Here is a 25938-nt window from a genome sequence, read left to right on the forward strand (position 1 = left end):
TATTGTCAATGGCCACCGCCTTAGGGTGCCCTCAACCAGCCCGGCCTGTAAGGGCCCGGCCCCGCCGCCAGCCCTCCGCTGAAGAGAACGACCTGCCCTGCACAAAGATGGCGGCGGGAACTGCGCTCCTCAGCCCAAGATGGTCGCCCCGCTGCCGTCCGCCTGACCTTTTGCCCTTACTTAGGATGGCTACCGAGCCGCCGGCGACGTGCCCAAAACAAAGGTGGCCGCCCTCCGGCCCACCAGCCGGGGTGGTTCCCTGCCCCTACCAAAAATGGCGGCGCGAAGCGGCCGCCGGCGGGCGGGGCAGGGCGGGGCCTGGGCCCGGGGAGCCGGGCCCGGGGGCGGGGCGGGGGCGCGCCCGCCGCCGAACCGGAAGTGCCGCGCTGCCTCCTCCAGCTGGTTGTCATTTCGTGCGGCAGCTCGGTCCTGAGGAGACGGGGCTCGGCAGCGGCCGGGTGGGGAGGAGGGAGGCACCGGCTGCGGCACCGAGGCAGGAAGCGGCGGCCGCTGGGGGGGTGGGGGGAGGGGAAGGAGACGAAGAAAAAAAAAAAAAAAAAGAAAAAGAGGCAAAACAAGGCAGCAGCAGCGGAGGCTTCGCGCGGAGGACCTGTCGCCGCCAGGCTCGCCGGCTACCGAAGCGCTTCCCGACTCCCCGGAGCCGGTGTCGCGGCAGCCCTCCCCCCCCACCCGCCCCTCTCCTGCCGCTCTCGCCCGCGGAGCCTCCCCCCTCCTTCCACCTCCCGGCAGCAGCGTCCCCCGCCGCGACCCTCCCAGTGCCCGGCCGGTTTACATGAGGGGGAAGGAAGCCCGCCTGGAGCCGAGAAGACGCGCAGCAGGGGAAGGACTGCTCCGAGGAGCCGCCGCCGCCGCCGGACCCCGCGCCCCGGTTAGTCCGCCGGGCCCCCCCTCCGCTGCGCCCAGCGGCCGAGACCCTGTCCCGTAATCTCCGGGCGATTTGGGAGAACCGGTTAAACACCTTCCATGGGGGAGAGAGGAGCCCGGCCCCCCGCCGCCTGCACCTTCCCCTCCCTGCCGGAGGCTGCTCCTCTCCTGAGGTAAAAAAAAAATAAATAGATAAATCCCTCCTGCCGTCCCCCGACAGCAGGACTCTTGCGAGGGAGGGGGGACACCGCGGGGGGCACCCCACAGAGAGCCGGGGCCTGGCGAGCCCAGCCCTGCCCGCGCCGCCCGCCCCTGCCCCGCTGGATGCCGGGTCCCTGAGGAGGAATAACACGTACAGCCGTATCCACTCGGCGTTTTGGGCCCGCGGCTGGCTCGTCTGCGGGGGAGCCCGCATCTCTGGGTGGAAGGAGGCGAGCCCCGCACCAGAAGCCACCCTCCCGGCAGCAGAGAGAGCAAGAAACCGTCTCCTTCCCCTTCCTCCTGCACAACTCGCTGTCCCCTCCCTTCCCTTTCCCCGAACGCTGATTTCTGAGATGAAAATCTTCCTCTCCGGACAGCCGGGACTCGTGTGAAGGACACGCAAATATTGGATCGTAAATAAGAAGCGAGTCTGGCGAGCTCAGAAACCCAGCCCAAAAGGAGCAGCATCAAGAATCCACCCTTCTCCTGCACAACTCACTCCCCACCCAACACACATAGAATACTAATTTCCTGAGATAAAATCTTACCCCTTTAAACAACCACACACGTGCATACGCACACACACACACACAGAGTGTGTATTATTACTAAATATAATAGATTAAACCCAGCAGCACGGGAAGAAGCCTCTTCTGTAACTCACTGCCCCTTTTCACCCTTCTGAATGCTGAGATCCTGAGGTAAATTTTTCCCTTACCCACAGCAAAGACTCTTTTTGAACAGGACACAAATATATATTAGATTATAGAGATGTATTAAATTATTCCAGATTTAAATCTATTTTTTGCTGCCAAGGGGTTGGGGGACCAGACGTCATTGTATATATATTTTTTTTTTCTTCCCTCTTAACTCATTTATGGGCGAGCCAGGGCTGTTGAGGAAGAAAAAAACAGGATAGTTAGAATCTCTTTATCGTTATTCCCCAGAAGCTTTTTCTCTCATTGCTGTGCATTTCCTTTAGAAAAAGGAAACCTCTTATTTTGTGAACCAAAGATTTATTTTTTCCCTTCCTCCTGGCTAAAGGAAGGAAACGGACACAAATTGACACATTTAAATAGTTGAAGAGATCTATCTTTTGCAAAAAGCAAACATCTTTATCCAAATCTAAAATAAATAGCGTGGAGGGAGAAACTGGAATATCTAGCTAAAACCAGGATACTTGCTAATCTCGCCTCAGAAGAGGACGAGGTAAACACTAAACATCAACTTGTTCTTACAGGGAGGATTCAAACCCTAAATATAATAAATGGGGGATTACGGGTTTGGAGTGTTAGTGCAAAACAACACTGGAAATAAGTCAGCTTTTCCAGTCAGATTTCATCCACATCTGCAGCCTCCACACCATCATCAAAATGCAACCCCCAGCCCTGCTGCTTTTATAAATAATAACACAGCTGCCAATGGCAGTAGTGCTGGGTCAGCTTGGCTCTTTCCTGCTCCAGCTGCCCATAATATTCAGGATGAGATTCTGGGGTCAGAAAAATCTAAAACTCAGCAACAGGAAAAGCAAGAGTCCCTAGAAAAACAGCAGCTTTCCCCTGGTCAAAGTCAGGAAGCAGGCATGCTCTCTGAACCGGAGAAAGCTAAAACCGAAGAAAATCAGGGCGATACTTCTTCAGAGAACAGCAATGGAAAGGAGAAAATAAGAATAGAATCGCCGGTGTTAACAGGATTTGATTATCAAGAGGCTTCAGGGCTAGGTACTTCGACGCAGCCCTTGACATCCACTGCATCTTCTCTGACCGGTTTTAGTAACTGGTCTGCAGCTATAGCTCCTTCTTCTTCTACAATAATCAACGAAGATGCAAGTTTTTTTCACCAGGGAGGGGTCCCTACTGCCTCAGCTAATAATGGTGCTCTGCTGTTTCAGAATTTTCCACATCACGTCAGCCCTGGCTTTGGTGGTAGCTTTTCCCCCCAAATTGGACCCCTCTCTCAACATCACCCTCATCACCCCCATTTTCAGCATCATCACAATCAGCATCAGCAACAGAGGAGGTCTCCTGCAAGTCCTCATCCACCTCCATTCACACATAGAAATGCTGCTTTTAATCAATTGCCTCATTTGGCTAATAATCTTAACAAGCCACCTTCTCCGTGGAGCAGCTACCAAAGTCCATCGCCTACACCATCTTCCTGGAGCCCCGGTGGCGGTGGATATGGTGGGTGGGGTGGGTCCCAAGGTCGAGACCACCGCAGGGGACTGAATGGAGGGATAACACCCCTGAACTCCATCTCGCCCTTAAAGAAGAATTTTGCAAGTAATCATATCCAGTTGCAGAAATATGCTCGACCCAGCTCAGCCTTTGCTCCAAAATCGTGGATGGAAGACAGTTTGAATAGAGCTGACAACATTTTTCCTTTTCAGGTGAGCATACCCTGTTATATCCATAAGAAAAATAACACGTGAGTGCATTAAAATGCCCTAAAAAGGGTCGGGGGTTTGAACAGTACAGTCTGATTGTATGACTTCTGTGCTTGCAATTGAAAAAAAATAATATGGCTAACTTAAAATGTCATAGTGTGAATTATTGCTTTGAGCTGTGAATCATGGGGTTTTTTGAATAGTGATAGTCATGTAAATATCTGTTGCCCACCAGACATCTGTATTAGCTGGTTTCCTTCAGCTTAATACTTACATTCAGAAATAGCTGATGAACAAATTTAGTTACGAGTAGCAAGTAGATCTATACAAAGGAGTAAGGAAGAAAAGTGCTGCCTGATGAAGTATGAAAGATCTGAGGCCTTCTAAAGTATTCGAGAATGTACCACAGCTGAGAAAAAGTATTAAGTGATTGTATTTTGTTTTACAGTATCATATGGATTTGTCGTGCAACATAATTTTTGTAGTGTTTTTTGGAAACTTTGAATTTTTTACATGATGCTTATCAACGCAGTTTGCTTTCCTCAGTAACAGCAGCAAATTCTGGTTACAGGCCATCACCAAAAATAGATGTGGACGAGTTTCAGTTGATGGTCTCCTATATTTTAATATGGCCTTATCCTGTCAGGAGGCAGGTTGTCTGGCCGTTCAACCTCTCCTTCTAGGCTGGCTCTTTATGAATTTGAAAAGAACTGTATAACATTGGACCTAATTTGCAGTAAAAATTAAAACACAAATACTCTTAATCTGACTGCTAATTAAACCTAGCTTTTATGTATGTGTGCCTTTTGTAAACTCCTTTAGGGTGAATCCAAAAACACAAGAGTTCTTTTACATTTAGTGGGCTGTTTTTCAAGATCTTCAAATAAGCCCAAAAGTAAAAATTTCAAAACGATTGCAGTATTCCTAGCCATGCTGTAAGAACCAGGGTGACCTACTTTAAAATCATTTGAAAGATCTGTACGTAAAACCCGTGCAATATGTATCATGTTATAAACCACCCTAAAGAAATATAAATATATTTAATAATGACTTTGTGGATTCAGACTTAGGAACAGTTCAGTTCTTTCTGTTTGCAGCCTTCTGACAACAGCAGCTGCTGGCAATAACTTTCCATTAGAGACCTTTTTTCTACTGCAGAGCTACTAGCTGGTTTAATATCAGGTAGAGCCCTTGTAAATTTAGAAAGCATAGTAATAATTGATTTTAATGTCAGGATTTGTAATTAATATAATGAACCTGTGTCCAGCATACCAAATTTATACACTGAAACCATTAGCGAAACGGACACAGCTGGAGTCGGTCTTTTTTCAGCCTCACTGCAGTGAGACTTGGCTCAGAGTTTAATTCATTCTGTACCCTGACACATAGCTGATGTTCAGAGTGACAGAATGAGATCAAGTGTGTCCTTGCTGCTGTGTATAAGGCCCAGATACATACACAGCGGTAGAAATGGGCTTGGTTTGCCATCAAGGAAATTTCAGGAAATTGGCAAAGTCAGCCTTGACTTCTGGGTTGTGTTCCAAACATAAAATATCAGTCGCACATATTTTGATCAGGGTAAAGAAATAATTTTTGTGTAGCATGTTGTTATCTGTTTACATAAACACTAAGATGAAGCTGTACATGTCAAGACCAAGTCTGACACTTCTTCATGCCAAGAAAAGGAAAGTGTTGGAGTGAAGTACTTTCCAGTCTGTTACTACCACTTCTGTGAAGAAAAGGGCAGGGCAGCAAAACAGGACTTCAGCACTGCAGACCTAGAAAGATGCTGATTAATTTTGAAGCCATCTTGGACAACTGTGTTTTATCACTTTTTTTATGGTATAAAATCTTTAGCTCCTTTGGTTGCTTGGTCATTTGTGTGTTGAAAGCATATTGAATTTTTGAATCGCTGGAAACAAATGATGTAAAATTTGACCTTTGATGTCTTTTTATTTTTTCTTGATTATGCTGACTGTATGCTTGACTCAAAGCAGAAATAAGGAGTTTTGCTCATTGTATGTGTGTCTTTATGCGCATATATATATGAAGTATCCTGGATGATGGAATTATGTACTGGAAAAGGCTATTTTGTTACTGGAATCTTCTTGGATTCCTGTTTAGGAAAAAATTGAAAGCTGTCTTTGCTGCAGCAACATAATGGAGTAATTTGATACAACTATCCCTTTCATTTAATATTTATGTTTTGCTGCTTAAATCATTAACAAGTGTTGCTGCAATCTAGTGAAAATTAGTTTCTTTAGAAGGCAAGGTGTAAACCAGCAATTCCAAATATTTGGGGATCGCTTTTTTTTTTTTTTTCCCTCAAAGGTTGTCTCTACTCCAAAGCTTGGTGAAACACAAGTCTCTGTTTTGATGGAAATCTTAGGGAAACCAAGTGTAAGTGCTCGTTTCCTCTTCGGAGAGGACAACATTGCATAATGTCCCTATAAGCCACTAATGTGACCTACTGCTCACTTCAAATGTTTCTGCCCATGGCCCTTAGATGCTTGCGATGAAGTGGGCATTCCAAATGGCACAGGTAAAAGGAAAATACTGTGGTGATCTGTTTGATAACCTTGCAATTTGAGGAGTGCTTGTTCGGTATGGAGAGCTGCATGCAAAACATTGTGCTTTTTGTTGTAAGTGTTTTTCATTTGGAATTCTGTCTCATAACATTTCAGAAGTAGCATGTCTGTAGGAACCTCTTGTTACAGAGATGGAACTGGAAGCAAGGTCAGAGAAGACTGTTACCAGATCTGTTAATGAAATTAAGTTTTGATAATGTGCTTTAGCCACTGGGCAAGCTTCTCCCTTCAAAGATCTTTTGAAAAGAGAAAAGCCATTGTTCTTTGTACGTTCATTTGAAAAGGAAATGGTCTCTAAACCAAAAAATGGTTCCTGAATAATAATAAAAAAATAATAATCGAGCCTTTTGGATACAAGAGCCTTCCCTGAGAATTAATAAATGAAAATGCTTTGGCTGTGACTATTGCATTTTCCAAAGTTACTGATCTTTTAAATAATTCCTTCTACTTCTCTCCCAGCAGCACTGACAAACTAAGTTGCTCAGTAATTGCATTTTACTGCAGCATTGCCCTCAAGATTGTTTTGGCTTTCCTTTTGCTGTGTACTTGCACTTCCTCATGAGAGTGGAACATCCTGCCTGTTATGCAATGCATAAATCTTGCTTTGATAGGCATTTCCAGGTTTCCAGATCTCATCTTCAAATGCGTGATGATGTTTTTTATATTGGTCTTTGAAGGCACAGGAAAGTTAAGCAATAGTGTTCAGCTTTCTGTAAAAATGATTAAAAATAATTTGTGTTTCTTCCTGGAACCAGGCTTGAAAATGACTGCCCATTTAAAAGAATTTTGTACATGAGAGCGGTTCATTATATCCACTTGTTCAAAATGTTTTTTCCTTTCTTCTACAGTGGCTAGTTTCCAGGTATATAACCCCTTCCAAATCCATTGAGGGTCTGTGCCAGAGAGACTTTCTCTTCCCCTAGGCAGATATGAAATGTTTGAGAAAACACATACGTGATTACAGAATGTGTTTTAATTCTGAGCTATACGTCATGATTTGTTTGCCCATAGAAATGGGTCAACTTAATAAGTGCATTAAACAGATTCATGGGCAACTGGAATTAAAAAAAAATCTCTTGAATACACTTGCCAATCTTTCCTCTTGAAGGAATTTTGCAAATAAATTTCTTTACCATGCCTCTTTATTTTAATATTTGCTCTTTGTTTCTGAGGAACCTTTTCATAAATCTTGATGGCTGGTTGCATAAAATGAGGCTACTTGTGCTGCAGAAAGTTTTGCAGAATTTTATTTTTATTCTAACAACAGCAATTATTCCAAGAAATTTCAAGCTATCATTTAAAAATAGAATAAATACTTGAAGTTGAATTTTTAAATCTGTTCACCCATTTTTCTATAACTACATCAGCTGTGTAGTAATTAGTGTTTTGTATGCTGTTCCCCACAGCTACTGATCTGTGGAATTAGAAGCACTCTAATGTGGTATGACATGCACAAGTTAAGTACTGTGGAAGTTAGCACTGTTCTTGTTTTATAAACTTACTACTGACGTTAATACTTTGGCTTTGGCCCTCCTGTGCGTTTTTGACCTCAGGGTTTCTTTTTAAAGAGAGCTTTTGTTAGAAGCTATTTGAATTATGTTTGTATTTTCCTAAGATTAAAAGGAGTACTCTTATTAAGCATTTTGCTTTGAAAATGGCATACTTACCAGCCCAGCACAAAGACTGAGAACACAAGATATTGTGGAAAATAATTTCTAGAAGATACATAAAAAACTTAATATGTGGCTAAAATAGAATCTGACATGTTACTGGAAATTTTTATAAAGGTCTGTAATTTCTAACACTTAAAAAAAAAAAAAAAAAGAAAAGTTCAAGTTTGACTAAACCAGAAGTGCTCCCTCCCCCCAAAAATCCTATGTTATGCGTCACTTAACTTTTCCAGCTTTTTCTTATTGTTCCCTGGTGAAGCTATAAAAGATGATCAGGGCAGCACACAGCAACATCCTTTCAGGAAAAACCTGTTTATTCAAAGCCTTTAATTCACTGGATACTGGACTGGGAGCTGGAACACAGCATTTGCAGGGTGGTGGGAAGGAGGAGAAGCTTACCCAGAAGCATAATCAAGTCCAAATTTGCTTCACAATTAGAAGAAAAATGTGGAACTTGTATTTAGTACCTACAATATTACCTCTCCCTACACGCTTTACTTTGCCTGAGACGCAAGGCTTTTTAATTGTGGGAAATATGTGCAAGGTTTCAGAAAGTTTCAGGCTTCCCATGCTATAATGAGGGTAGCAAATGTAGTTGTGAGTTTTACAATTTTCACAAGTATTCCGGTTTGACAAAGATTTAAATATATAAAATAAGCCCCTGTTTTACAACTACATCTATTCTATAAACACTGCTTAATCACCTTCAATAATATGCTTAATGCAATGGCATACTTTGCATTATTGCTGATGCCCTGGTCTTCAGAGAAATCATATTTTATGAGATTAGGCACAGCCTTAGCTACCAGCAAGTGCTCAGACCGTGCCAGGCTTTACTTTTTGTACAGTTTGGGTTTTTAGCATTGGGAGGCCCATTGTGGGAGGCACTGAAAAGAAACTTTCAGGTTCTGGAATCTTAACTTTTCAGGTGATGACAATGCTCTGAGTGCAGATTAAATATAATGAATCTGCACTTTAATAGTGAAGTTAGATGTACATATTTCTGATGTGCAAGAGAATTTAGGTGTGGAATTTTTAAGTGCAAAGTATGGTCTTCCTTTTTGGAATGAAATGTCTTTGGACTTTGAAAAATAGAATTGGAAGAGGAATTACAATTTAGTGATTTCCTATTTACAAATGGCTCAATTTTTTACAGGACCTCTAAACAAAATAATCTGTCTGCGTGCTGGTGGGGAAACCTCTGTAGTCACAGAGGTGAAGCGGTTTGCCCATACTGTATGAATCCAATGACAAAGTTGTGACGTGAAGCCCCGAGTTCTACTCTCTGTGCTTTAACAATGAGATTGCATTATTAAGAGCACTCTACACACTTATTTCTAGACAGTACGAGAATCAGAATAACTTTATTCTTGTGTAGACAGAGCTGGCCAGTGTACAGATCAAAACTGTTGTGTTTGCTGTTGTAGAATATTTACAGTCTCGATAGCTCTGTCTTAACCAGATCTGCTAGCTGTCACCTCTTGTATGTTATTGTGAAAACAATACTGCTTATTCAAAATTATGTTTAATGAATGTCTTTTGAAATGTGGGCTGACATTTTAAATATAGTAATGTATTAAGACTGCAGCTTGATTTCTTTCTTTTTGGTTTTTTTTTTTTTTGTGTCTTTGTTGTTTTTTTTTTTTTTTCTTTTGTTGTGGCTTTATGTTCAACCTGATATCTTTCTGCCTCAGTTCTGTTTCCCAGGGATAAATATGTGTGCCCTTTGAGCCCTCTGATAAAGCAAAATTTTAGATGCTCTAAACAAACTTGTGTAAAGCCAAGTTCTTGTGATCAGCCTCGGTATATAATATCAGGCTGCAGTTAACTTATTTTGTTACTGAAGTGTACGTACTCTGCTTTATTCCAGGGTAGTCATTACCCCTATATCTTTTCTTTATAAAGAATAAATAAAAAAAATATACAGTAAGCAGTCCAGCTCTATGGAAAGCTCTGTAACTTCATGCGTTGATCCATTAAAAACACTACCATGTTGTTGTTAATTCTCTCTCCATGAAGTCTCTTGAAGAAAACGCCACTTTTCTCCGAAGTACAGCATGGCTTACGTGCTTTGTAACTCATAACCAACGTGTATCTGAGAGTAGCTCACATTTAGTTGCCAGTTAATGATCGATATATTGACTGTTACAGCTTCTTTGATGTTAGGGAATTAAATGTATAGTTTCACATTTCTTCAGCAATATGACCACTACCACTAACCTGTCATCAGTCTTTATTTTTGTGTTAGGTATATAATACATATATAGATTTCATGTATAATGTGCTTCTGATAAAATGTGCTAGCCATCTTGGAAGTTAAGACTGGCAAAATTTGTGCTACTGTTTTCAAAGCAGTTTTAGAATAAAAGGCCTTTAAATTGTATAAAAATTCTATGAAACTACCAATGGTGGCTTTCTCTAGTAGTGTTGATCCTTTCAGTATCAGGACAAGTACTCAACTAAATTAATGGAGTTCTTTTACATTAAGCACTGTGCAAACCTCTGAACCACTTCAGCATGGCATTTTGGCTGGTCTTTATTTAGGACATACGTGACTGACATCTTGTCACTGGATAGATGTGTACAGCTTTACTTATATACCATGTTCCTGAATTACTCTGCGTTTCCAGAGAGGTGGATCGCTGCATTAGTTTCAGGAATATATATAAATGCAATGTAACAGTAGTAGTGGCTCTTAGTGTTGTGCTTAACTTGGTTTGTTATCTTCTAATTAATTAGCAGAGACATGGAAGAGCAAACTGTTTCAAACAATCCAGGAATAAGACTGATCTTCCCAAGGGTGTTGAGGCTGGGGCAGTTCAGCACCATGAATTGATGATGATGATTAGATATGCTGTAAGCACAGAGATGTTTTGTTGGAAAGATAGGCAAGAAATAGATAGAAATGTATCAGCATTTTGAGGGTGCTCTAGCCTATGGGAGTCTTCTCCATTGCTATGACAAGTTACTGGAACCACTGGAGAGCATGAGTATGAATGCGGGCCACATTTTAGCCAGTCCTCCTTTTTATGTGACTGCTAACAGCCGCAGGTAGGAATATGACCAGTTAATCTCTCCTATCAGTGCACAGGGTCATGTTTTAAAATGTTTGCAGTACGATTAGAAGGTTATGGAACTTGTACTCCAAAAATGACAACTAGCTGGTTCACTCTGAAGGGCCAAACTATAAACTCCTCACCACACAAAGCTTCCATTGGAGAATGTCAGCTAACCAGTTCAATTCAGGTTTTTTTTCCTCAAATATTTAAACTCTGTGTTCTCAATATTAAAAACTTACCATTGCAGCAAAACCATCTGTTTGTTACTATAGCTCAACCCAACACAACACAGACGTTTTAGAGACGAGACTTATCTTCGGGCTCATGTACGCCAGCACATACTCAGCACAATAAACTAGAAATTACTCGGCCTGGGTTTCTTCTTTTGTGTCTGTCGGGCAACTGAAATGTTAAGTGTCACCAATTCAACAAAGACTTGGAACTACTGAGGTTCTGCACTTTGTGAAATAAGAATTTTGTAGCTGTTCACGGGTTGGACTTGAGGTTAATTCCACACAGAGAAACACAATAAACTATGAAAGCCAGAATGGAGGAGTAGCTACCGAGGGATGTCAGGTTTTCAGAGAATGCTCCCACCTGTGTTTTAGGCTATTTTTATCATGTTGTGAGGGCTGCTGAAAGCGTAGAGATTGTCTTCTAGCATCCATTCCTGAGTTACATAGCTGTTGCATCCTAACGGGTCCAGGATGCAGACCCAAGGTTTTTACTCAATCCTGCTAAGGTATTTTAATGTAACTAGAGTTTGAAATAGTTATGAACAACTCGTGTATAAACCAAGCCAATAAACTAAGTACCACTAAGAAAGTAAGAAACCAGTAGGAAACGTGTGAAAGTAAACCACAGAATTTAAGACTTTAAATGCTTGTTATAATTTCTCTAAGGTACCTCAATTCCCTTGTAATATAAATGACCAAGGAAATAAATTCTGTGGAGAGACAGGGCAGCACTATGCTTTTTATAGCAAATTTGATATTGCACTAGACTAATAAAGCAAATGGTTCCAAACTCTGATCTTTCTAATGCTATTTGAAATGCAGCATATCCAGGTAGAAATCTTTCACCTGTTCTGTCTCAGTAATAAACTGTTCTGAAGAGAAGAAAAATATCAGAAAATTTTGTTGAAAAAATAGTATTTTGTTGTGGTCAGAATGTAACTTACGAACTTGGAAATGGATCAGGACTTTAGGAGCGAGTGGATTTCTGCTCTTAAAATGTTATTAGGTGTTTAAAGTGCAAGATGATTGATGACTGTCTGATATAAAGAATGCCTCTTGCAGTGCTGCAATCAGTACTGCTTTAGCACTTCATCACTGGAAGTAAAGGACGTTATAACTTGATACACAACAGTCTTTGTGCAATACCATTTTTTACTTCACCACTGGTTTTAAAAATTATCAAAGCTGGATCTGTGTGCTTTGGAGAAATTTCAGCTTCACAGCTAGAGTTAGGGACAAAAAAATATATATTCACTGCTGTAATAACAATAGTTGTAGAGAAGAAGTTTATAGCAAATATCTATCTTGAATTGCTCTCATTTTGCTTTCTTATTTGAACAGATGCTTTCCATGCTTGATCTCAGTTCAGAGGTGACTCTTAGAACATGAATGAAATAAAATCTTTAGAACTGATGTTAGAGTTGTCTTTGGACACAGAATAATTAAATTCAAGGTGGATTAATATAATTGTATAAAATTCTATCCAGGTGTTTCTACAAATGTCCATTTGTATAAATACATAGATAACATGGATAGGTGAACAATTTCGGGAATGACAATGAGTTTTTGCCTCCATTAGTGACCTTTTATGATACTGTAAAGATTTCAAAGTTTATATATCCTTTCAGTTATTCTGAATTTGCTAATTAAAATAATGCAGTGCCAGGATATTTTATATTGTCTTACGCTAATGTAGCGTCAGATTTGTACGATGTGGAATTTGTTGTTTTAGTTGGGAAAGTCTGAACCATACATATGTTAAATGATGGCTTTGGTTAAATGAAGGAGAAATATTTGGTAAGTATACTTCAAATGGCTTGAGATAATGAAACAGTAAGGTACACGAGACATCTTGCCTCCCGTTTGTTGAGTAGTCCTTCAGTTCTAGTAATGCTTGGAATACCAAACTTGTAAAGTCAGGGAATTAAAAATCCAAGTGAAGTTGTCACCTAGTAAGCCAGGCTATTTGGAACACTACTGCTTGTATGGAATACTTTATAACTATGCAGAACTTGAACTGACTAATGCAGAATAAGACTATTTAAGTAATTGGGGTAGTAGTTTAGGAGAAAGAAATTCTATGTTTTTCTGGAATTTAGATTGACTTAAATTCAGGATGAAATACCTATTTTATGACTTCTCCTTGCAATTCTGTCTCCCAGGATATGATCTTTACTTCCTAACCGTGAAATTATTTTTAATGAAGTTTAACTGTATAGCAAGGAATACAAACTAAATATTGAATTGGGGTTCTTAAATGATCGGTTGTGATATAGATCAGATTCATATTTAAGAATATTCTGATATTAATATTCCTGTCTCAGACTGACTTTAGTGGTATGTGGTTTTGATTAATTCTGCTGTAGTAACGTAGAACAAAACTGAAGTTTTTATGTTTCAGATGGTCTTGTTTAACACTGTTGGCTGAACTGGCTTTATTTGTATTTGCTTGCAGGATCGCACAAGGACTTTTGACATGCATTCACTGGAGAACTCGCTAATTGACATAATGAGAGCTGAAAATGATTCACTGAAAGGTAAATTTAGAAAGAGACTATTTCCTGCAGTAAATAATTGGGAAGACGTGCTTACTTAGAATAAGAAACTTCAGGTTTGGTTAGGAAAAGTAAAATTACGTTGTGCACCTAATGCATGTCAGCTTGGGTAGGCCTCTTTTTTTTTTTTGGTTGTCTCTAGATAAAGCTATTGCAGCACATGAGCACTTGAGTGTGTTTTGTCTTTATACAAAACAATGTGAAACGCAAACATAAGCTGATCTTTTGTGTAAGTTGCCAGTGTTGTTTTTGTAGACACAATGTGTGCAGCCTGTAAAAATGATAAACTTCAGGAATCTTATGCAACTCAGTGAGATGTAACTTTTTGCTAAATAGTGTTGTCGGGCTGAAGTCGTAGCTCTTCTGTCCTGGGGAAGAATGAGGTTTAACTATGTCATTTTGAGAAGAACACTGAGTATTTAATCACAAGTTTTTTTAGTTCTTTAGCTCTCTTTTTGTTGTTACCTTGAATTGCAGAATTTGTACCATTGGGAGGTTGACCTGACTTGCAGTTAGGATTTATATTTTTTATCTTTTTTCTTCTTTTTTTTTTTTTTTTTTTGGCAAAGGTAATCTTTCTTTGAAAATACCTCAACTTACAAAATATTTAAAGCATTGTCTACGTATTTTACCTAAACCCGAATAGAAACTGCCTCTGGTATACAAATCAGAAGTCTAGTTTTTTATTCTTGTTCTGTATAGTGAGTAATCTATTTCAGTTTGATGGTTCCTTGTATAAGTAGTCAAACTCTTACTTATGCTCATTATCTAAGCGTTCAGTTTTGCTACCAGTCACAAGACCACTAAAAAACCAAACCTGCTTTTGTGGTTTCAGAAAGTAAATTTCTTTTGTTATCAAGCCTTGTGGTGTTAATTAAATCTGTCTTAATAGTGATTCTTGCTCAGAAGACCAACCTGATAAACTGGCAATAACTTGTATTCGTTGCATTCAGCATGGTCTGAAATGCAGCTTGCGTTTCACATCCCCAGTACTGTGCAGCAATTCGGGGTGATGAGAAACAGCAAGAAATACACTTTCCTATTGAAACGACAAGGAGAACTTGATGTAGATAAAAGTAATGCCAAATGAGTTAAAAAACCAAAATCCATTCCCTCCTTATGCAGTGGGGGCCAGGCTTTTATTAATAACAAGTAGTAATAGCTTTCGTTTATTTTATATGCTGTGTGGCAACATCCTATACCCCCAGCATTGTATACTGAACTAAGAATCGCATGCCTTTCCTTGACTGTAAGACCTGGGATTTGCCATGACGCCTTCTATTCAACTGTCAGGCAGGCTCAACTCAGGTTTTAGTTGCTGGAATCCGGCAAGGTAACAACCCAAGGTGACATGACTGTAGGACAAATAAAATTTCCCTTTAAATTTGAATTTAACAAAGTCAGGTTCATATGTATTTATATTCAGCAACTAAACAAGGGTAGTTCTGTACAATAGTATAATTTTTAGTTAAAATGCTTTGAAAAGATTCTTTGCAATTGAAACCTTTTTTTTTAGCGCTTACCATGTTTTAAGAATGATAGAATAAGTGTGTCAGCAAAGGATATGTATAGTTCTGATATACGTTAATTCCTGCTTGAGCTTGATTGTTAATCCTCTCTGCAGAGTCATCTGTGGTTTGTCTAAAGTTTTGTGTGTGTTGTATCATGCTGATTGAAACACAGTAATATCAATCAGGTATTCTGGGAATTATTTCTTAAGTTCTTTATAAATTTTTCAGTTTCATGGTTAATAGTTATAAAACTATAAACAAAAAGCCTCAAAACTGAGATGAAAAATTTAAGCGATCCTATGTGAAATACTTTGTTGTCAAGTCTCATTTTTCAAGGATCTCCTCAGCAAAAACATTGTTTGCTTACAGTGAAATATGCAGTATGCTGAATTTGACTGCTGCTTATCTGGATAGCATACAGTAACTTAGTTGCTGTAATATACTCAGGAATAGATCTTTATTCAAACTAGCATCTACCGTGTTGTGGTAATGCTGCAGTGGTCATCGTTAAGTAGGGCAGGATTTGTAAGGAGAGGAAATACCTTTAGTTAAACCAACTGATACAGCTGGAAAAAAATTGTAACTTGCTCGTACAAAACATATTTCAAGTCAGGTCTGAAGAAGGCCTCGTGTGATCACAAGCCTTTTGTGGCTTTTTTTCCATCTGTATCAGTCAACGCAGATTCGCGCTCTCCTGTTTTCACTTTTCTTGCGTTATCTTTATTTAAACTGATTGAAAGGAATCTCTAAAAACCTTGTATCTATAAATCTTGAAACATGACAAATTATGATTATCTGTTTAAATCTTGCTTGCCATTTCAAACACCTGCAGTTAAATAAACAGATTCATAAGTTTTCTGTTTTGCATTTTGAATGGGTTAATCAGTGCATAGAGTGCTTTTAAACTGAAGTTGGATAGTCTCAGAAAGGAAAAGCTTCTGGGTTTGAGACTTTAAAAATAGCCTGGGCAAGACACTAATAAAACATACTGTAGAGAGCAATCTCAGAATGGCATGGAAATAATTTAGATGATCTAATAGGTCTCTCTGCTATCTTATGAGTCTTTGAGAGGCTTTAATATTGACTCAATGTGAGGTTAGCATGTAACACTAACACCACCCCCTTTCATATTGTAATGGACTTAAGAGAAAGAGGTACTATGTTAAAATATACCTTCAAAGCAACTTAAAGAGTATGGACATTATAATAGATACCAGTCACAGTCACTGCTGTCTCTTGGAAATAATTTCTATCTTTAAAAGGTGTGTTCAGAGCAGCAGGTTTTGGATCCTGTAATAAAATTCTAAGTAGGAATTCTTCAAAATTTAACAAAATCCATTCACAGTGTGTACTTCTTGACTGAGGTGATTAGGCTGTGCTAGTCTTGGATTTGTTTAGGACAGTAATAATTATGTTCTTGGGTTGTCCTGCTATATGAAATAGTGTTTCCTGCTTGAGGTCCAAAGGTGAATCTTAACTATCATTGATTCAGTACGTTCAGTATTACCTTTTAACGCTTTTGATAGGCCTTTTATCATTTTCCCCCCTCTTTTTAAGGTATATTTTTATCCCTGCTCAAATCCTCTTCCTTTGCTGAGCAGCTGCCATTTCAATATGTTATTTTTATCCACACGAGTGAGTGTGCTGCATGCTGCATAGCCAATGACGGCGTGCAGAAGCCTTTCCCTGGAGACTAATTGCATCTTCTTTACAATGTATTCGGCCTTCGCGAGCTGAGCCTGGGATCCAGAGACTGATTTTTGAATCTGGGTCTTCCAGATGGCAATTTGAGCATTACTGTAATAGTAGTAGATTGACTAAATATTTCCTTGTTAAGTGACACTGAAATGTCTTTAAATACGTTATAACCACAGACTGTTTTATTACTGAAGTATCCTATGGTTCTGTTCAGAATATAAGGTTATTGCCTGGAAATTATGCAAGGTGAAATGGATTAAAGGAGCAAGCCAGTACATCTGCTTCTAGCACTGCAAAGCACTCCTGTAAAATTTGGGTGTGAATAGCTCAGTATCTGCATGAATGCTGTGAGTCTCTAATACTAATAGTCTCTAAAGTCTAAGCATATTTATGTGCAAAAAGGAAGGTTTTAGAAGTAGTGTAAGGTCAGAATATGCATACAGACACTGGGAGAGAGAGTCGAACAGCAGCTCTAAATTTTAGAGATAGAAAACCAGAATGATAAGAACAGGCACCATTCAGGATTTCTCTGACCAAGCAGATATACCTAACTCTGTTTTTAAAGCAATCACCAGCCCTTTAATGTTGGTCTGAAAAACTATTTCAGATGTGAAGAAAGTAGGTAAACCTTACAAAGTGTTCTTTGATGAGAGGGATCAAAATAGTTTTGACGGCATTTTCTGGATATCGGATAAGAAACGGAACTAGTTGTTTCCTTTCTAGCTGTGTGGATTATGCAACATGTTCATATTAATTGAGTAGAAAGGGCCATTTGCTTTCCTATATGATCCAGAAAATTAATGAGAATCTGGTGAGAACCAGTACCAATTTTTGCCAAGGGCTAAATAACAGAGGCTACAATTCTTTTTAGGGAAACGTCTTTTATATATGCACAGGACAAAATCTAATCTATCTTAAGATGTAAAATAATAAATTTTGAAGTTTTTCTTAAATTTTAAAACAATCGTCGTTTTCATAGCAGTGAGGAATGCTTGAGCGTGGTGGCGAAGGTCAACCTTTCTTCCCTATTCTTGGTCTGTGCGAAGAGCTCCATGATCTAGTTATGGAGTTCTGAAAGTCCAAGACCTCCGGCAGATGCGTACATCCCTCCGGGTGCTGAGTCGCCTTCGTGCCTGTGCTGCCCCTTGGACATGAGCGAGCTCTCACAGGAGACCGTGGCTGTCGCACCTCAGGCGTCGGAGTGCAGCATCAGCGGCTGGTCTCATTCGTGTGTCTTCTCTCAGAACAGTCTCATCTAAGGATTACTCACTTGCAACTTTTTACTGCGTCCAACTTAGGATAAAATGCACAAAAGCTTTCACTTCACTGCACCAGGCTGTCGGCAATTTTCTGTAGACAATTAGGTTTGCTGTACTTGTCTTTGGAAACTGGGGATGAATTACTGTGTTGAATATTTCCTACTCAGGATCCTCTTGGATTTTACCTCCTATGCAGTAACTAGGAAAGGCTAACGGGATTTGCAGACTTGAGCGCATATTAATTAAGAGGAAAACCAATTGGTTTACTATCTCAAAATATTGCTGAACAGGGTCTAATAGCAATAAACAACAACGCATGCTGTGGAGCTGCGATGGGGGACACACAGGCTGGGTGTGCTTTATTTGAAATCAGCAGCCCCATTCCTGTTGCAACCCATGGTTTTCCCTCAGGTTAGAGTAGAAGTGTTCTAACTGCTCTTAACAAGCAAGAGCACGCTTTCTTCCCAAATGCAGCTAATATTCAAAATTTGGGGGCAATATTCAGTATTTTAATTTTCTAGTCTTTTGGTATGCTTTTTCCCCCAGTCCCTCCTCTCTTGGCAATTGAAGTGTTTGTTGATTTATCCATATCTTCCCAATAGTTGGGGTTTACCAGGGCCTTTGTTTAGAAACAGCCACCAATCCGGTAAGGAAATGGCATCACCTGGGTGACAGGAAGGAGCAGAAATTTTCCATTAATAAATGCCGAGATCAGATCATAGACTGGATTCTAACCTTACACGGGAGTAATCACAACCACACATAATTTTATGTACGATTTTACATCCGTTTGCTATTACCTAATAAACTTCCAGCTTTCTTATTTAAATTGACATTTGGCTTTGTGGCTGGAACCGAAAGCTTCTTTGTAAGAGACGCTTCATTCGATGAGGCTCAGAGAGGCAAAACTTGATTTGGGAGAAGAAAAAAAAAATAATAAATTATGCCTCAAACTTCGAAAAAAAGAGGACTTGAGTATAGCCGAGATGCAGTGAGAAGTTAAAATAACCCCAGTGAGAAATTCAAATAACCCCCAACTTCGGCGGTGCCGCCGAGCGGGGCGGCGGGCAGCCTCTCCCCCGGCGCTACCACCTGCCCCGCGGGGGGGGGGGGGGGGGGAGCGTCTGCATTTCACACAGCGGGGAACAGAAATTTGGGTTTGGTTTTTTTGCTTGTTTGTTTGTTTTCTTAAGTGGGAATCCAGTGAACCCTGGAGGCAAAGACTCCAGTTTAAAAGTCAACCCCCTCTGCACGGCCGATCGCTGGTTTAGAGGGGGCCCTGGGGGGCGTAGACACCCCCACCCCACCCCCCCCGCAGTCGCTGCCGCTGTGGGCTCTCCCGCACGCCGGCCTTGTGCACCGCCGCGGGGCCGCGCTGGTCGCGCAGTGCCCGTCCCCGCGCAGCGAGCGCTGCCCCGGGCGGTTCCGCAGCCCGAGGTATCTTTGCTCTCCCGTGGGGCGGCCGTGTGAGGGCCGCGCTCGGCGAGGGGCGTAGCCTCCGAGCCGTAGCCGGGCCTTGGCTGTACGTTGAAGGTGCTGGAGGCTGACGGGAGCGGTGGCGGTGCGGCGGCGGGGAGAGGAGCGCGTTGGCGGGTGTTGCCCTCGGTGGCCGCTCCGGTAACGTGGTTCGGAGCGTGCTGGTCCTTGAGCGCCGATTGAAAGGTCGCCGTTTGTGTGGTGCTTCCTGGAGGCGTGCTGGAGCCTGCGGGCCCTGCGCGGTTTGTGCACTACCGGTATTAAACAACAATGGAGACTGTCAATAGGGCTGTATTGTTGAAGTCGCAGGCAGGCCCTCTCTTCTCTTGTTCCCCCCCTCCATAATTGTGAGTCCTCACCTGCAAACCCCACGGGCCCATCAGCAGCGGTGCGAGCGCACGGGGCGCGGGTGGTTCGGGCAGCAGAAGGACCGTGGGTCTGTCCAGGGGGTTTGGGGCAGTTACAGCCTTGGAACCAGACCGATTGCCAAGCTGTCAAATGATTGCCTGGTGGTGTGGCACTGTATGCAATAAGAAAATGGGGTCAATTTAAAAAAGGTTTTTAATTTATAGCAGTCTGCAGTTGGCAGCATTTAGGCGGACGTAAATGAAATGAGAATTTGCCTGTTCTTTGGAAGGCGTATGTGGACTGGAACACAGGTTGCCCTGAGGCAAAGGTAAAGTGTCATTTAGGTTAAGACCTTTGATATTTTTTCCTGATTATTCCTTGGCTTTAGCACCTTAATTTTCTGTTATCAACTGTGAAAAGCCAAGACCCATTTATACTATCTCAGGAAACATTGTGCATTGCCTAATAAATAATTTAAACCATTTGTATCAGTGTACACTGATGCATATGATTTAAAAAATAAAGCAGTTAAGTTAGTGCTGTTCTTTTTACTATTTGCTGCAAATTCTCTTATTATGATGAAAACTGCAAAAATCCCAGGACAGGGATGCAGCATTTAAGACTGTATAATAAACACTTTTGCAATCATCTGGAATGATTTGGGAAATTATAGCACAATCCAAATTATGTACTGAAATGTATCAGTTTAGTATTTGTTTTCAGTTGGAAGAGGTGAATTACTGTTGACATTAAATTAATTCATTTGCATTTATTGATATTCTTTAAGTGTGTGGGAAGTAGTTTGTAGGTTGTGGTGCTGCTCAGAGTTTGGGGAATTTTTCAAAATGTTGACATTTATTTGCCTTTGGAACTGCTTTCAGAGCTTGAGTTTGACTTGTATTAAATATATATATTGTTAAATATAGTACTGGAAGAAAATAAGGTAAGGAAACAGATACTGTTGGTTACCTATGCTGGTACTGCTTTTACATAAGAATTACTGACTAGTTTAAACTTTGTGATAATACCCGCATATAGAAATATAGGTCTTGATAATGCAGATGTCAAAAAACTACGTGTTTGTACTTTGCTACTGCAGGATTTTGAGGTAGGGTATTCAGCTGAGGAAGAGCAACACCTTGATTTATGCTATCTGTCTAAAATGGAGCCATTGAGCAATAAGCTAGAGGGTATTAATGTAACCACCCTTTCAGGCCAGGAAATTCCTTCCCCTGCCACCACAGAGCAGTACAAATATCCCAGGGTTTTCTGATCCTGGTCCAGCTTTGAAATCAGCATTAGGATTCCTGTTAACTTCATGGGAGTATGAGACCTACGGGTTTTTTTGTGCAATCTTGAAACATTTCTCATAGGCCCGTTGCCATGCCGTCTCCAGAGCCTGTATGGAAAGTTAAATGCCTTTCATACGCCTTAGACAAGATACTTCCTAAGAATGTGTGTACGGCAAATGATGTGGCAGTTAGAGATTTTTAAAACACAACAAAACATTGAAATACTGCTAAAAATTTTCATGTCTAAATCAGTGATATGACATTGAAAAGTATTACAGCCAACAAAATTGTGCTGAATTCTGTGACAGCAGTTTTGCTAATCTGATTAAAACCTTTCTAAGATTTTCTTGCTTGCTTTTTTTTTTTGCTTATATTTTTGTCTTTGTTAAATTAATTCCATCCCCTTTTTTTTAGAAGTGTGTTTAATCTCCTGCCTTTTTCAGTATCGATGTCCACCAAGTGGTTGTTGGTTTCTTTTTTCTTTGCTGAATTCTTGCTTTGATAATCTCTGACCATTCTGGATCATCTTCAAAGCAGCCTATAATTTGGAGCTGTATTCCATGAGTAGTGTCTGTTCCTTGTTTTAGAAAACAGAGAGTTCGCCCACCTCCCCTCCCAAACTGCTGAAACTACCTGTCTTTCGACTTTTTGCTCACTTTGTTCACATTTTTCCTTGATGTTGAATTGTTAGCTCTGAGTCTTTTGTTAGCCACATTTTGCATACTCTCTACCAGCATGTTTATCTGGCTAGCAATAGCAGGAAAGGAGCAGAAAGAAAAGCCTCAAGTGCTTTTCTTAAACCTGGGGATAAAGAAGAAATGGGAGGTATAATGAGAATAGGGATGAGTTTTGAAGAAAGATAAGGAGGTGACAGATGACGTGTAAGTGCAAACCGGAACAAGCTCCAAAGAAAGTCAGACAGAAGCAGTTTTCAGTAGTGGACAGTCTTTGCGTATAACCAAGAGTGACTGTGCAGCAGCCTGAAATCGGATTTTTGCATCAATTACTTCAGGTATTTTGAGAAAGAATTGTGATGCATATACAGTTTTTGTATTCAATATCTACTTATTTAATTCAACATTAGGTAGAGTGATGGCAATTATCAATGAGGCGAATCTGAAAATACATCTTACAGTAGATTTGTCCGTACTTGGCTTAATGTATTGTTTGTTGGAGTGCAGATTGGTTAGCTGTGGTGCCAGTTTTGGGGGTTTTGTTTTGGGGTGTTTTTTTTTCACTGTAATGTTGATAGTTGGACTATAATGTGGATAGTTGATGAGTGGAGCAGTCACGTGCTCTCTCTAGATATGTAAATGTCAAGTGTCTTTAGAGGTACAGGGAGTGGTATTCTTTCAGCTTTGCTTAGAAATACTATTAAGAGTCCCAGTTCTGCAGTCAGATCAGATACGTATGAGAAGAGGATAGATTTTGTGTATGGAATGTGGGGATAATTATGATAGATAAAATCAAAGATATAAAGCAATTCATAATACATTAATAACTTCCCAGTAATTTATAATAATGTTATGTACAAATCTTCATATTGGCATTAGTGCACAAATGATGAGGTAAAGGGGATAGCTTTCTGAAGGCATTCTAAAGAATGTCTTGGTTGTTCATGTGTCATATTAAGTTGTTATAATAGTGTTGGTGTGTGGACTGGTATACCATTTAGAACCTGGGCAGAGTAAATGAAGTGCTGATTCTTTTAAAATACAGTTTTCTGTTTCTCTTCCCATTTGGATTGGGTGTGGGGAAGTGTATAGTACAGTTTTTTTCATGTGTATTACTGGAAAAATTAGTGTCTTATCTGTGCTGGTTACTGTAAAAATGAAAAATGGGGAAATGTTATGCTGCAGGGACTTGAGCATGCTTGATGTTTACTTGCTTTTATTACTATTTCCTTATTGTTTGGGAGTGAAGTAAGAGGATGCTTAAAAAAGGAACAAAGCTCTCATGTTGCATTCCTGGCTGTCTTGTGATCATTCCTTCCACAGACAAAAATAAGTTGCTTTGAACCTACTATTATATTTAAGGAACTCTGGTTTTAAATGTTGCAGCGTGTAAGTATACGCCGATGTAAATCCTGCTCTTGCAGGTCACAAGCAGGAATTGCATTTCAGGTTATTCATAAAGCATAGGCAGAATTCAGCCAGTTCCTTTACATTAATTGTTAGGCTGATCGTATAGGCAGATACCAGCATCCCTTGAGGCGGAATGCTGCCTATAAATAATCCAGGAACACAGTGCCTGTGAGCCATGGCTGTGAATGAGAGGTTTGTGAAGTTTTTGCATCTTTTCCATATGTTTTCATAAGTTGCTCGATAAATTCTATGATAGGTTCAATAAATTGTTCTTGTCACAAAATAAATTCTGTCTAGCTATTTTTAGCATATGACATCCCATTCTTTCATTTTGTCATGTCAGAAAGTGTGTATTAGTATGTATTTTGGAATTTACTGAAGTTACCACATTTGAAGTAGTTTTGTGGCTGAGAACCTGATTTGCTTTTTGCTGGCAAAGCTGTGTAATACTTTTCCTTCTCCCAGTTGCAAGCTCTGCCTTTCATTTTTTATTTTTGAAGTGAATATAGTAATATTTTAAGTGTTCATAAAATAAATGCTGCCAATTATTCCATATCACTAACTGGAAGATGTATTGAGGGAAAAGATGGGATGTTTTTATAACGTTTTACCTATTCTCCAGAAGTCATACATTAATATAAAATAAAGCTCAGTGCCACTAGCAGTAGGGTGCCTGCTTTTCTGAAATACACGTATAATTCCAACTAACATCCAGTCTCTAGCAGAAGGTTGTGTTCCGTGATTTGCTTTTTCTGCTTTTAGTTTCTTATCTCTGACCCTGTGGGGGTTCCTGGAGGAGAGGGAAGAGTTATCTTCAAATATGTATCATATGTAAGGGTTACAATTAAACTGATTTGCAGTAACCCAGTGTAATCGGAATTACGGAAAAAATATTGATACCTTGTAGACAAAGCTGTAGCTATGTTTAGGATTTAAAGCATGTTTTTTTAGATTTCTCTGTATTCTTCTGTTTGATAGCGAAGAAAACTTCAAAGTTAGCTTTGAAGCTTCTGTATTTTTGAGAGAGGAGTGAGACTGACTGGATTTGGTTTGTCACCTTTCATGAGTAGTTAAGTGGTTGTTGAAATGTATGAAAGATGATATCTTGAGGTTCAGTCCGTGTGTTAGTCTGGCAGACTACCTGAGAGCATCAGCACCAAAGGAATAGTAACAGTGGTGGTTCTTAAAGCTCTCACAAAAGCCTAACTGCAGTTTTTTCATAGTTAACCTTTTTTTTTTTTTTTTTTTTTCACCATTTTCCCATCAGGCTTATGCTTGAATAGCAAGCTGCAAGCGTGTCTAGGACTTCTTATCCTGGTTGTCCAATCTGGGAGTTAGCTTGAGCTTCTTGCAAAGGTGGATTTGAACTGATGCTGGGCTGGACTGGCCCGTCTGGAAGCGCGTGTGGCTTTCTGCCCTGGGCAGTGTCTCTGGGTACACGACAGCTGGGTTTGTCCGGTGCGTGGGATTGAGAGCCATTAGTTGTTTTTTATTTCCCCAAAGATTAGTCTTTTCTGAATTATAACTGCACAATCCCTTTGGTGAGGCAGTTTTGCTTTAGGCAGATTAAAGCCCCAAAAGCTCATTGCACAAGGCTTGGAAACAGTACCTTTCGCTTTCACTGTTTCTCAGCTTCTCTCCTCCCTCGCGCCCCACCCCTGGTTATTTGATGTATAAAGTTGTCAGCAATCAAACTATTAGACGTTACCACACTGGTAACGTGCTTTGTACCATACAGTCAGGTTCCACTGTTTTACCATGTGAACCCAATTAATTCAACATAATCACAGGCAAAAAAGTATCACCATCAGAAGAGCCAGCACTAAAAGGCTTTTATAGGTAGATTCTCCTCAGGGTTTTAGAAGAAAAGAAAAGAAACGAGTTTGCTTTTTATATGTCAGTTGTGTTTTGTGACACAGACCCGGAATTTAAAATGAAAGATTCTAGTCAGACCTGTACTCGAAAGCTACGGAATACCAGAAACTTCATTTCGTTAGTGTTCTCGACAGAAGGAATGGGTAAATACTTGTCTTCGGGTATCTGGCTTTACTTGAAATAAAGCATAATACTCAAATCTATAGTAGTACTCTTGTTTTTCAGCATTTGTTTGGACATTTTGGACATAAACTAGAGCTATATTTCTCAGCACATGCTTTTTTTTTTTTTTTTTTTTTTTTTTACATCGTGTTTCTTTAAAAATAAGTTAGGAGGAAAAAATGCAGTTTTTGGCATCTCTGCTGCTTAATTTTGCAGGATCAGTACTTCCAAAGGTGTTAATCCATTATTTTACTATGCAGCCAAATGTAGTCTAGTTTTCTGGTTTCATGCTGACTTTGACATTTGTCAAAGTGTGATGAATATGCATTCTCCAGATGTATATATAGAGGTGTTTAATTATTGTAAGATTGTCTTAGATTAAGAAAATACTATTTGAATGTTTTTTTATTCTTTTAAGTTCAGTAGTGTTTGAAATCCACATTATAGGGAATCTCTACTATCCCTTTTTAGTCGCTTTGTTTTGACAACAATTTTAAAAACAGTAATCTCTTGACAATATCACAAAGATGGCTGTGACTGTAAGATACGAAGTTCTGACATGAATAAGTCCACTGTCAGTGTAGATTTGTTAAAATTTTGATCATTTTATTCTATATTGACAGAATTTATCCTGGACCAGGTATCATGTGTCT

General features: G+C 40.1%; 1 protein-coding gene across 2 annotated transcripts in view; it reads left to right on the top strand.

The window, feature by feature from the left end:
• Positions 1–2353: 2353 nt before the first annotated feature.
• CPEB4 (cytoplasmic polyadenylation element binding protein 4) overlaps positions 2354–25938 on the top strand; it is a gene marked incomplete at its 5' end in the record, with an annotated part of 43823 nt that continues 20238 nt past the window's right edge. Inside the window, 2 exons of one of the 2 annotated variants that reach the window (XM_082489760.1) lie at positions 2354–3475; positions 13481–13562. In XM_082489760.1, the coding sequence (XP_082345886.1) occupies positions 2354–3475; positions 13481–13562 (1204 nt within the window). Of the gene's footprint in view, positions 3476–7613; positions 7848–13480; positions 13563–25938 lie in introns of those variants that run through there. The other variant, XM_082489761.1, reaches the window with a different exon arrangement.

The sequence above is a fragment of the Vanellus vanellus genome, assembly GCF_965231255.1.
Source record: "Vanellus vanellus genome assembly, chromosome: 13".
Classification (NCBI taxonomy): domain Eukaryota; kingdom Metazoa; phylum Chordata; class Aves; order Charadriiformes; family Charadriidae; genus Vanellus; species Vanellus vanellus.